General features: G+C 38.5%; 1 protein-coding gene and 1 non-coding gene across 7 annotated transcripts in view; both read right to left on the reverse strand.

Annotated features, from left to right (window-relative positions):
• CRCP (CGRP receptor component) overlaps positions 1-10,377 on the reverse strand; it is a 43,693-nt gene extending 33,316 nt beyond the window's left edge. For 4 of the 6 annotated variants that reach the window (XM_075771650.1, XM_075771651.1, XM_075771652.1 and 1 more), the window contains exons 1-4: positions 10,186-10,328; positions 9,640-9,801; positions 6,617-6,653; positions 3,217-3,315 (exon numbers count right to left, since the gene is read on the reverse strand). In XM_075771650.1, the coding sequence (XP_075627765.1) occupies positions 3,217-3,315; positions 6,617-6,653; positions 9,640-9,801; positions 10,186-10,193 (306 nt within the window). In that variant the 5' untranslated portion in view covers positions 10,194-10,328. Of the gene's footprint in view, positions 1-3,216; positions 3,316-6,616; positions 6,654-7,750; positions 9,586-9,639; positions 9,802-10,185 lie in introns of those variants that run through there. The other 2 variants (XM_075771654.1, XM_075771655.1) reach the window with 2 other exon arrangements.
• Positions 10,378-10,418: 41 nt separating this feature from the next.
• Positions 10,419-10,489, reverse strand: TRNAG-GCC (transfer RNA glycine (anticodon GCC)). The gene has a single exon. It is a non-coding gene; the product is annotated as a tRNA-Gly (tRNA).
• Between the last annotated feature and the right edge of the window lie 3,376 nt (positions 10,490-13,865).

Consider the following 13,865-nt stretch of genomic DNA (forward strand, 5'->3'; position numbering starts at 1 on the left):
ATTTTGAAAAGTCTCCTCACTACTACTCAGAAAAATTGGAAGAATCAATTTAGGTTTTAGAGTTTGGCATTTCACTTTTTTTTTTTTTTTAAACAGTGGGCAATGCTGTCATGGACGACAGATCGTACTGGTTTTCTGTCTTCAGTAAGACTATACTGGTATTTGCTGAGGCAGTAAGAAACAGGCAGTATGTAACTACAGCTTTCTGTAATGGAAAGTACATTAGCACTGATCCAGAAAGCCCCAATGAGTTCATTCTGTGAAGACATGGCACAGCCAGCTCATGACACACCCAGGTGAGAGTTACAGCTTTGACTATTCCCTCTGTGGCTATGGATGGTCATTTATCTGATCTATTCAAAACCCAGCGTCGCAAGTTGAAGAGCACAGGAAAGGAGCAAGTTTTAGCTCTGTCTACTAAAAAAAACCCAAATCTGCTGTTTGTGAAAGACATTTGCTTTCTTGGTTTGAAATAATCTCCGGTGATGCCAAGACTGTGATGAAGACATACTTGCAGCTCTGCTGAACAGTATCACTCACATTTACTTTTTCTTTTAAAACCAACAAGTGTTTACAGCTAGCTTAAAAAGGTACCAAGATACAGGGTTTGGGGTTTTTTGTGGTGGTTATTTTTTGGTTTGGGTTTTGTTTTTTAAAAGCACTAACACTTCAGAGAAGTTGAATACTATTCATCCTTAAAACCATGTTACCTTCTGCCAAGTTTTCATGTGCCCAGTGCCAGGGATACTCTCACTGCCAACCCATAAACAATTCGTTAAGCTCTCCAATCTATGGTTGTTTTCATCCTTTATATGCATATTTGGCAATGCTTTCTTAAGTTCATAAAAGCAGGTTAGGTGGGTTGTCATGAAAATCTGCCAGAATACTGTAGTATTAGAAATGTTTATCTGACTTGAGACAATTTATCTTTGTTCCATTTTTGACATGAAACACCTACCAACCGCAGCTAACTTTTGCAGCAGAAGTTACATCTGCTTTCTTTATTTGAAACACCACAACACCTACTAGACAGATAATACATACAAAATTTGACTCGAATGAAAAAAACAATTGTCGATAAAACAACCCCACACAAATTCCAGTTCACAGCTGTCTTTTCACTGGAAGTAGCTTAGAATCTTCCTGACATGTTGCTTGGATAAGACCTCAAAATGAAGAGCTGGAAATAATGATCATCAATGGAAAAGTCAAGGAAATTCTTGCATTGTCTGCATTGTGTGCATCAGCAACTGAAGGATTTAGAAAGAGTATTGTCAATGCTTGTTTTGAATTAAGGAAGACAATCTTCATCTGTTGGTACTGCATAGCTATCTATACATAAGGCTTAAAAGTATCACTACAACTGACTCATGATGCACTAACTGGATTGCAAATACAGGGAGATGTGTGGTAGGATACTACGTGCACAGATTAGCTATAATAATAATAAAAAACCATAAAATTCTGTATGCTACTCTGAGTTTCCTTCTACATATGTAATTATTCTCAGAAAATCTTTAAAGTGAATATTTATATTTGAAAAGTCTGAAGCCAAGAGAGCTGAATCAGCATTCAGACCAGAAAACAACAGATATTGGGAAAAAATTATCTCCAAGATCATTATGGCATATTAGAAGATAAGCAAATATATTTCCAGTATATTTCCATTAAAATCTGTTATCATTTAAAAATACTAAGTAAAGGAAAACAGACTTCAGCAACACAGGATAATTCATCTTACGTGATGGACAGAGTTGACAAAATACAAATCACTGGAATTCTTACTGACTAGTTTCGTTGGTCTACTGGGAAATATATTTAAAAGCACCATAAGGCATTAGTTAACTCTCCTTTCTCTTAAGTCCTGCTTGACCTTTTCAGATAAAATGAAGTTGTTATTCACCGATAATGACTGAAATGAAGTCACCATGTTGTCATGTAATAAAATTATTTAACTGGAGTAATTTCTTCTCCAGTTTAGTCTTTTTGGCAATTTCAAATCAATTAAAACACCAGACATAGAGCAAACCATAGCTCCAGTTCAGCAAGCTTCAACTAGTTATTTCAGTACCGATGGATACAAGCCTGCACAGTGCTCATGAAGACTTACTCAGCATGAACAAAGATAGTCCCTTCAGATCAAATTCTAGTTTTCTTTCTGTCAAATAGAGAAAATACACCTACAGTTTACATCAGCTTCACTCCATGCACAAAAATGAGCATCCTATAGGTTTTACCATGTAGCAATATAACAAGGCAATTAAAGCTTTAAGGTGCATTCTGACAAAATATACTTACAGGATCTTTCTCAGCTGTTTCAAAGAGGTACAGGAAGAGACTGTTAGTCTCCATGAAGATTTAAATTAGATTTTTTGTAAGCCCCTATTTTGTTGAATATGAGGCTTAGGAATTACTACTCTATACCTTTTCAAACAAAGCCAGAACTAAAACAAAAACAAAGACTAGGCCAAATCTTCTTCACATGAGTAGTTTCACTGCTCAACAGGATTACTCACACAAGCAAGGCAAACTGCTTTCAACGCAGTGCCAATCATGGTGCTACTCGTGCAATTCTCTGACACGGACAAAACAGGTCACACTGCAAGCCTGTTATGAAGTTGCTAATTTGAGATATTTCAAATGTCAAGGTTTGTATTATACATTTTTAAAAGTTCTTCCTAGCAATAGATTGAACATTTATTACCAGTCCGGCATCCAACTGTGTTGCTAACTGTACATGTGATTTTGTTATTCAGGTTGTCCAGATCTTGCTGTTTTGACACACGCACAAAATAAAAATCTATTTTAGTGCGAAATTATAAGTTTAATTTTGTTAATAAGAAAATACATGTGCCTCAGTTTTGAAACCATGATTAGGTGGTACCATCAATTCACCAGATGATAGCAAGTTCTGCCCTGCGTCTTAAAAGGACAGAATATTTGGAATCAAAAAACTCCCACGAAACTAAACAGTTAAAATACAAGGCAGGGGTTATTCTTTTTGTGATAGATTTTAATAAGAGCAGCTGCATGCCTCTGCCCTGACAGCACAGTCAGCCTACAACCTGAATAATCTGACCACAGAAAAGTAGCCAAAAGATGTATTTTATTGTATTTTTTAATAGGGGACATTTGATACAAAATTATTAATATACAAAGGATGTGAATTACTCCAGCTTGGGCTAATTCACAAAGGAATTTCACAGTGCTACTCACTTCATACATGATTGTGTTCAGATTCTGCTGACCAGAGCTCTGTTTGTTTTTTCCACTCTCTTTGCGCTGCTGCTTAAGATCAGTAAGTAACTGGAACACCTGGGGAAGAAAATAAAGCGTTTTGGACCATTTGAGAGTATTTTACCTAAAAATATTACAGCAGTAAAACAAAAGAACAACGCAAAATCTTATCTGCCAAACAACAACAACAAAAAAAGCGCGGCTTCTTTGGTGAACACACCAGCAATTGAAATTAAAAATGTTTTGGCACCAGAATGATGAATAGGCAAGTAAATTGTTTTATAAAAATTGTGACTATTTTAAACAGTTTTTCAGCACTTGTTAAATGTTATCCAAGAGCCCAAAAGGAGAAGCTGCCAGGATGAATCTATCCTACTTGTTTATCTTATCTCATGTCCTGAACAGAGTTGGGTCATACCCTGCTGTACTGGCACAGAACTCCCATTTAAATATGAGTGATGCTTGAAGCAAAATGTCACAAGTTTACGGCCCTACTGGATTTGTTATGACAGATGTACCTACAATATTAAAATGGATATATATTCTGTCTCACAGAGATGAAATTTAAATTATCTAGAAAAACAAAAGTAAACTACAACCGTCACGCTGCCAGGAACCAACTAAAGTCTTGACCTATAAGATGCTCCTGAGATTAGCGTTCCTATTGTAAATTCCAGTGGAGTTATTCATAATAGTAAATGTTACAGTGACCAGCATAGTGTTATGGTATGCTAAGCCACAAAGGTTAAATTGGCTCCCTATTTCATCACAACAATGTAACACAAGCAGACATTCCTGAAAAGAAGGTAATAAAGCTGTCTTCACATTGATGATGCAGTGAATATTAATGTAGGAGCAAGATTCAGAGGCTAAGTCCAAAGGCAAGGAAGACGTTTTAGTTTTTACAACTGTGCTTTGTTAAATCTGTTACAACAGAACATCTTTATTCATCACAGCTAGATATGCAGCAAAATGCTGAGACAGCATCACAATTACTCCTTTATTCCTATATTAAATCACTTTAGGTTGAAACTTCTTCAGATGTTTTGCTTCAGGCTTTACAATATAACCAGAGCCAACAACCACAGCAAAGTAACAGACCACTTTTTACTGTTTATCCCCTAATTTTTAACTAGCTTCGTTCAAGATCCAGATCCAATGGCATTATAAACTGACAAGTCCATAGAAATAAAACACAAACCATTCTAGACAGTGCAAAATAAGAACATTACCAGCTACAAACCCTGCAGTTACTTTATATTGCATCTTCTACGGAAAGGAACAATTTGTGTACCAACCACCAGTAGTCAATCCTCACTTGAAAGCCAAATCTGAAGCTATCAAATTTTATCTAATAAATATTTGAAGAAAATACAGCCAGTGACAACGAGATACAAAATGACAACTCCAAACTCACGGAATAAATAAACGTAGGCATAGGACATACAACATGTCAGTCCTGAATACTCCTTTCAAACACCACTTTCTGTACGATAAAGAGAATGTTAGCTATGCCAGACAGATTGCAACTGGAAAGAGGAGCAAACAGAAAGAGATCAGTAGTTTTAGGGGAATGGGTACTTTGAAGAGCTGTGAAAAGCCATGCCCTGAAAGCCTACAGCTGCAGACACTGCAAATCCCTTCCTGCAAAGGACGGAAAAGCTGCAGGCATGACAACTGCTGTGAAAGGGGAATGAGAAGCACTCTCATCAGTAACTTCGTTTTTCCACTTCCTTTTGCTCTTTTTCACCATGCATAGTGCATTCACCAACAAAAAGACTCGGCTGAAGAAAGTTCCGACTGAAGAGCATGAAGAATGAATTCTGCAGTTCTCCCTGTTACAGACCATACCTTTAGGACACCTATAGATTTTACATGATGTGGCTGACACTACTACTTGAACCTCAGCAGGCAGTAATACCTAGACTCCAACAAACACCCCAGCAAACAAAGGAGGAGGAAACAGAGATGATTTTGCAATAAATAATCTCTGAAATTCTTGCTATTTTCTGTACTGCAATAGTACATGTTTTTAACAAACGGACACTTAACACTAGTTTGGCTGATACACCATCTATTTCTTAGGCAAGACAGTTCTTTCCAAGTACCTCAATCAAAGCTCTTCTCACAGCCACCAAATGGTTGCTCTGCTGTACACAGACAGATGTGGCTCAAGCTAAAACATTTCAAGATTTATTTCAGAATAGAATGAAACAGCTGCGCAACTTTCAAGCTTCGGCACTACAACCATATAAACAAAGCACTTGAGTTATTAAAAACCGTTCAAAAAATTACATTTGTAAATGAAGCACTGAAATCTTTCATTACCTGGCTGAAGTTAAACCAACATGAACACTACATTTCTTTCTACCTCACTAAAAAAATACCTTTACTCAAGAGAGAGGAAAATGATTCTGAACTTATCTATACTAGAAAATAAGATTATTTTTTGTTATTTGTATGCCAATATTCATTGTTTGTAAAGACAGGGCACTGTAGCTTCCCCATGACACTAGATCAAGGTACACCAGGAGTGTTTATCCTGAATAACACAGATCAGCGAACTGCTCCTCCTTTACTATAACCTAACCTGCTTTGGAAACACCTCAAGATTTTTAAAAAAAATAACTGTCAAGCATTTGGGGGTGTAAGACTGCATCTCCAGTAGCCCTGGCTTTAATATAACTATGCATTAATAACTTACGGATTCTCGGATGATACTGCACATCACAAGGTGCAAAATGTTTGACATTTTCTGCAAGAATTTTTATTTGAAATATTAAAGAGACTCTGGCAATCAGTGTGTCGCTCACTTGGTGGTATATTGGCTTGTCATAAGATAAAATTTAAAAAAAAAAGCAAACTTGGACACTACTGCTCAGTTACATAGGTGTCAACATGCCCAATTTGGGATCTGACGCACCATACATCACACAAAGCACCAGTGAATCCAGTGCACTTGCCCAAATACTCAAGTGTTTAAAGATGCAGAGAATCAAACTCTAAACAACAAACCACCATACACAAGAGGATTCAGCAAACCACGCAGCAACAGTGTAAATACGACAAGGCTGAAGTTAAAGATACCAACATTCTAAAGATCTGCTTCTCATCTATTTGGAAAACATATGTATATCTGGTTTTGTAGATTTGGACCAAACAAATAATAATACAGTATCCATTACTAGCAAAAACATTTCCAGATCTCCTTTAAAAAGCTTTTTGCTTAAAAACAAATCAAATGCGGGGGGGGGGTGGTGGAAATCACATGCAGGTCTTGCTGATTGCCACTGGCAATTTTCAGCTTCCAAAGTAGTAGACAAGTGACTGATTACAGCTTTAAACTGCTGGTTTAAAACCAGGATGCAGATAAACTTACCTCAAAGTTACTTAGCAATGCAGCATTTGCATCTTTTCTAAAAGGAAAAATAAATACGATTATTTATGTTCCAAATGAAACTGTTTAAAGTTTTTCTTTACTGAGTCACGCAGACTCTAAAAGAACAGATACTATTTTCATAAAGTGTAAAAAAAAAAAAAAATCCCAAAGAATTCTATTTTTGGCGACTCTACAATTACCAAGCCGTTGCCACCGCTGGAAAATATTTTTCCATGTTGTTCATAGAATTATTACATAAATATATAGTATATTTGGCACAATTTGCCCCATAAATCATAATACAGTTGTAAAACATAATCCTTTTATTCAGCCACCCTATTTTATTCACTCACCCAATTTTACAAACTGAAATGAAATTGCCTTGCCTCTTCCTTACAAAAACAGGTCTCCAGTTTTATTTGAATACAGACTGATCGGAAAAATAATTCAGATTACACACACTATTTATATATTAGTCAAGAGCACAGAAAAAGAAAATATGACTATTTTAGTACCATGTACATATGTGTGTGTATATATACAGATATGGCACTATATTTACCTATATTTACACATACTGTGCTGAGTAAAAAAAACAATCTTACTGCATTTCTTCTTTATTTATTCTTTGAATCTTTATGTGCGTACTCCTTTATTAGCAGGCCAAGGCTGAGAGTTTCCCATTTTCCACCAACCAAACACTTCCCCACTAATTCTGCCCCATTTAAGCAAGAATCATTATCAACCACTGGTAGGCTGAATGCAGTCTCTTTGAGTCAAGTGCATATTTAGATTAATCACACCTCTATTACTACTGGATATTGTAATTTGATGTTTTTAAATTTTAAAAAAAGGGAGAAAAACTGAGGCAGAACATCCTATATTCCCTGAACAACACATTCTGCTGAGCAGTCAGTAGCCACAACAACAGAAAGTTTCATACAAAAGGAAAAAAAGGCTTTTCTCAGGTCTGCACAGCAGCTTATTAAAAAAAAAAAAAAAGAAAAAAGGTACAATGCATTGTTAAGCACCGTCAACTGTTTGAATAGAACTGTCACGTTCATCACTTTCAAACGAGTTAAATGCATCCACAAACTTCCACAGGTTCTATCATTGTTTTTAAATGAAAAGGACCTTCTAAAATACGCTGAGATGAACTTCAACTTCCATTTCGCTGACTCGAGTGAAAGTTCAGCAAGTGAGCTCACACACGCATTAGTTTTCATTCATGTTTTACAAACCATATAGCTTTTGTTGCTAGGTAAATGCAATTCTTCAGAATGTTTGCATTCAGGCTATCACTACAGAAATCCCGATGGATCAAAGACATTCTTTGTTAGAAATAATAATGCTATAGAAGAATTATATAGGGAATTATTCTGTTAAATAAGTGAAAGGGTCATATAGAGTAAATACATTACTATGCAAATGAGTCTGCGAAATCTATCTGAAGTTGAATTATTTATGACAATTGGTTTCTTTTAAATTCTAAACCACTTTGTCATTCAGAAAAAATACTTATTTTTTTCTTCTAACAATGGATAGCAAATGACTCAGTCTGAAATCCTCAATGATTTTTGTTGTGCTGAAATACCAGAATTATAAACTGATAAACAAGACCAGTCTCAAAAACTTTTGCAGAACTTGTAAAGTAGAAATACAATTTTCTTCGGTCCTAACTCTCATGAAGCAACCATCAACTTTAAATTCAGAAAACAAGAAATTATAAATAATGAATTCTAATGTATATTTAAAAATAGTCAACTACAAGTATGCTTAATTTTTATGAGATTAAGACTTAAGCAGAAAGGAAAAAACTGTCATGTTAACACCAAATATATAAACACTTTTTAGAATCTTTAAATAGGCAATATTTGCCCAAATTTTAGTCCAAACCAAAACATTAGTGAGACAGTCTTCTGCATATATCAAAAAATATCTTACTATATGGCATCATACCTCTCAAAATATCACTGACACTTCATGTTTTTAAATCTACTACTTAAGAATATGTTGCATAGTTAAACCACGATGTTTCCTGGAGGGTTCTTTTCTCTGGTAACAGATACTTCTGACAGGTAAGAACTTATGAGAGGTTTTCCTAGTTGCAGAGATTAGGAAGATTAAATTCCAATAGCAATTCAAGTGCAAAATGGACCAAATTGTTCCATTCCAATGCAAGGAACATACACCCACAGCTCAGGACGTTGAGCCCCCAGGTCTTCTACATCTGATGCACCTTCCTATTGGTACTAAAAGAGGTAGCATCAGTAAGGTAAGTTGGGTTACTCAAGGTAATAAAAAACAAGTGGACGTATAAGCAGCATCAGCATAAGACTTACTAGTAATGGTATCAAAAGCATCTTTCTCAACAGGGCAAATCCTATTCTTCCTCACATGCAACAGTGACTTTGAGCCTGTGTACGTGTTTCACAGCATTTTTCAGTATATAACAGCAACAACAGCTCGTTTCCCTGCAGGCCGCTACTCACGTTAAGGCTAACGTAATATAAGTCCGTATTTCAATGGATGCTTCTTATTTGTTATCTACTTTCAAATTTTATGAATAGATTTAATTATAATAGAAGATTTAATGATAATAAAGCATCCATGGATAACGTAACCACAAGAGCTCAGCTGACTTTGGTGGATGCTGGCATACATCCTCCGTGCCCCTGTTCATTAGAAACCAGTGTTGCGTACACGTATGTAACCACACGATGTAACGGGCTCCACAGAACTCACAAGAATGATGTTCTAAGCTTCAAAATCAGTGAAATCCTACTGTTTTGTGCCCAGATGACACTAACAAGACACAAATATGTATAGTGTTGTCAGCGTAGGAGGCAACAAAACTTGCTGCCTGGGACAGCAACCTGGGGGCTGGCTGGTGTGATTGCCACAAACCACCAGCTAGCCAAAATTTTGGCTCTTGTGTTTGCAATTGCTGGTGCACACGTGTCAGGTTATGTCCTTCTCCAGCAAATTCATCTCCTACAATGAGTCGTCTACCTGATGCTCACAGGAATAACTCTCTCCTCGAAGCTGCAGCAAAGGATGCCCATTTCACCTCTCCGGGTGCAGAAGGGAGAACGGAGTGTGAGGACGCAGGAGGGCAGGGGAGATGGGGATGCAGAGCAGGACTCAAGCTGAGCCACGACACCTTTTGCCCAAACAAACAGATGCTTCGGCAAGATTTTTAAAGGAAACATAAAAACCCAACTCAGTTTCCCATCAGAATGCCTGAACACACTGCTGGTTATAGGGGCGTTAAAGGCACAATATACCCCCTATACACCGCCTGCAGGTCCGTATAGATACACACACAGTGTGCGGAGGTCCACATAGATACAAACCACTCCACCCCGCCCCCCGCAAATACACACACGCCCCCAGAGGCAGGCCCATATGGATATACGCCCGACACACACACTGCAGGCTGGCCCATATGGATATACCCCCCACCCCGGCCCTGGAGCCCCCGCTGCCGCCACGGAAGGTCGCCGCTGGGGGGGGGGGGGGGGGAGGTGGCAGCGGCCCGTCCCCGCGCCCTCCCTGCCGCTCCTTACACCTCCATCTTGTCCGCCCCGGGCACGGCGGTACGCTGGGGCCGGCCCCGGCCGCCGCCTGGCCGCGGAACTTCTCCTCACAGGCACACACTCGCAGCACACCCGGCGATGGCGAGGAGAGCGGGCGGGAGGCCGGGGCTGAGCTAAAGGAAGTTTTGGCGGCCGGGACGGAAGCGGAAAAGGAAGGAGAAATGAGGAGGTGGAAAGAAAAGAAGAAAAAAAAAAAATTTTGCTGCATTGGCCGGGAATCGAACCCGGGCCTCCCGCGTGGCAGGCGAGAATTCTACCACTGAACCACCAATGCCCGCGATGAAAAATATTTTCCCGCCCCCTTCCTTGTAACTACTGTGGCCAGTGCGGAGAACATCTTCTGAATGGGGAGCGTCTGCTGAAAACCGGCTCGGACTCTGACACCCAGCCATTGTTAAGTACAATGACAAAGGGAAGACAGTAGTGTAGAACTCCCTCCAAATAAGATCTCTAGCCATGTGCAAACAAAATACTGTAAGGCTGAACTAGTTGCGTAATACTCCTGTCAGCTTTTAGAGCACCTGTACTTGGCATCTTACCAAGCTCATCAGCATCGTATGTCTTTTCCTACCATCACTGTGACTCTTTCCCATTTAATCTATGTGCCATTAAATTTTGCAAGAGCCCTTTTCATTCTTGAGAAAAATGAAGACATTTCATTGAGAGCAAACAGCTGAAAATCCTATTGCCTACAGCAAGGAAAATTATCTGGCTCAGAGACCAAGAGCCAGGGAAACATTAATTAAATTATTTTGCCATTATCTCTGAGCCTAAAGTTTATATGCAAACACAACACCACTACGTCCCTAAGGAGTCACATACATGTACACTTGCTTGTTTGCAGCAGGGCTGTAAGAGCAATTTAGGCAATTTAATGTGTTAGACTTCTTGTGCTCACAACGCCCGGCCTGCAATACTAGCCCAAAATCCACCGGCCACCTTTCTCTCCAGAATCAAGCCAAAAGAAAGTCCATTCTCACTGTGGGACTTTACTTCTTCTTGGGGTGTTGCAAATCCTCAACCAACTCTGAATAACATGAGCGAACTGCAGCGCTTCAGGAGCAGTCGGCAGTGCCAGGGCAGTGGGCAACAAACAGCTCCCGGCTCATCAGGAACCATCATCATCAGATACCTAAGTGCTTGGCAAAGTTTAAAAGCCTACTGCAAAGCTTTTTCAGCCCTTTTCAGCTGCAACCCCTAAAAAAGTTCCAGTGGACATGTGGACCCCATCACATACAGATTGTAGAACAGATAGAAATTAATTTATACTCCAGAATCGTTTGTCATGGAGTCCTTAGGAAAAGACCCAGGAGACAGGTCTCCAAACTGTAGACTGAAAGCTGTTGGTCTGACTCAGTGAGAGTATGTAATGGATGCTGTCCTTTTTCATGTCAGGATTAACTGACCTTGTAAGTTGGCCAAAACCAGCACAGCAAACGCTCTGTGACTTCTCTGCCATGTTCCAAACCCTGCATGTGAAACCGCCTGTACGCCAGCTCCAGCCAGGCTAAAGGGAAGAAAAGAAGAGGGAAGATGGCAGCTTTCATTTGAGAATATGGTACTTCCAGACTATCAAATTTCAGAGTTTTGTTCCAGAAATCTACTAATCCCTGCCTGCTCCTCATCACTCCCTTTACATAAAGGTTCAATATCTTCAGCATATTATTTCTCCTTTGCATCTCCTCTTTATATCTCTCCCCCAGCACCAATTTATCATCTTTATTGTCACATTTTCTCCAAAAGTTTCATTCCAGACCTTTTCTGATACACCTTTTTAAAATCCGTGATGATGATGCCTGATCCCAGCAGCTGGGATGAATAAGCATAATACAAATGCCTCTCTCGACAGCTTTCCTTTTTTTTTTTTCCTAATAGAAATATTCTTCTTAAATATTTTCCAATGGAGACATATGGCCTGTAACGGTGTAAATACATAAATGGACCAGCCTCAGGTCCATTGATACCATGCAAGGGAGAAGGGGAATCTCTAAGAGAGAACTCATTATTCTTACATACAACTTTTTAGGAGAGATGGAGTGATTAGCTCAGTTCACTTTGTTTTTAATGGCTGCACTTTAGGTGTTAGACAGTTATGCTACACCATCCATAGGGAATGCAGACATAGGTTTTTCTAAATGTGCTTAGCATGTCAACATTTTAAGCATTGGCTTGTGATTGTTACCACTAAGGCTTGGTGAGAGAGGGGCCTCGGTATTAACTATTGAAAGCAGGGGGCCTAGTAATTGCTATTGAAAGCAGATCTGCAGGGTATTTGTATTCTTTGTCATGAAAGATGTTTACTGTATTCAGCATTTTGCTGATCACCCTATAGTGTCTTTTTTTCTTTTACATTCAAAATTCATTAAACAAAGTTGTTTTTTTTTTAACAAAAAATGTCAGCACCGCTTCACATCAGTCTAGCTGACAGTGCGTTTGACTAGCACTTTCAGCCCATAGAGCTTTTTTCTTTTTCTAAACCAAAATGACAGTTAAAAAAAGAATGTGTTTGAAGAAGGTACACTGTAGCAGTTTATGCCATCCTTTTTCTTCACTGGACTCAGTTATGAAAATAAGTCTTATTATGAAAAATGTATTTCCAGAAACCACTAAAGCACTCCTTCAGAGCTGCACTCCCCAAGTATTGCACTCTTCTAACAAAAATGCTCTCTAAAAGAAATAGTAAGGCTGTGACTGATTACAAAAGCAAGAACAAATAAAGTTCAAATCTCTGAGGACATTAAAATATATTTAATTAAATCTCTCCATGCTGCAATAGGGGCAATTTACTCTCTAGTAGTACATCATTGTACGTTAGCTTGGGAAAGGGTGTTGCTGGGAATATTAATGTATGAACAATGTGCCACTCTCTGTGCCAGAAGGGAAAATAAGTAGAAGACCTTTCTCAGACCTTCCTTGGTATTTAACTGTGGGGTGGGGATTTTGGGAGTTAATCTTCCTATTTCACTAAGGAAATAAAATACTGAAAGAAGATGATGGGAAATGGAGAGCCATCAAACCCAGAACAGAGAAGACAGTAATGAGAATACATTTCAGCGTGCATTAGAAAACCTATTTTACAATGCTATTTTACTGTTTTTTCCCCTCAAAAAAGTCCAACTCTCCAGCTCTAAGCATCTTTAAGAAATCCTATTTCTTCAATGTTCATTTTTGCATTAATGACTTCTGCTTGGATTTAAAGTTTCACTTCCATTTTTATTACAAAATATTACTCTATATTCTACATTGCTTATTATACAGAAAGGCTAGTTACTGCCTGTTTCATCTAAAAATGGGAAAAGAGAGAATTAATAATTTCCTAGATACAAACTGGGACAGGAGTTAAGCAGTGTAGTACAAGCAGACTAATCCCTATGAAGTTTGCTAAACACACAGTGATACTGCTGACAGATCCCATGTAAGAGCACGCGTCCTTGCCACATGTAATACCAGACATAGATTAATAGGATTTTATTGACATAGATTCACTCTGGTTATAAATTCAGTGCTTACTATTTCCCCAACACATCAGCAATCTCCTGTCAAAACCCAGAGTAAGGACAAAGACACTCCTAAAGGGTGAACAAGACAAGAAAAGAGGTAAAAATGAGGGATTTCAGAGTAGGAAGGAACATGATCACAAAATAATCAAG

The sequence above is a fragment of the Balearica regulorum genome, chromosome 19, assembly GCF_011004875.1.
Source record: "Balearica regulorum gibbericeps isolate bBalReg1 chromosome 19, bBalReg1.pri, whole genome shotgun sequence".
NCBI lineage: Eukaryota > Metazoa > Chordata > Aves > Gruiformes > Gruidae > Balearica > Balearica regulorum.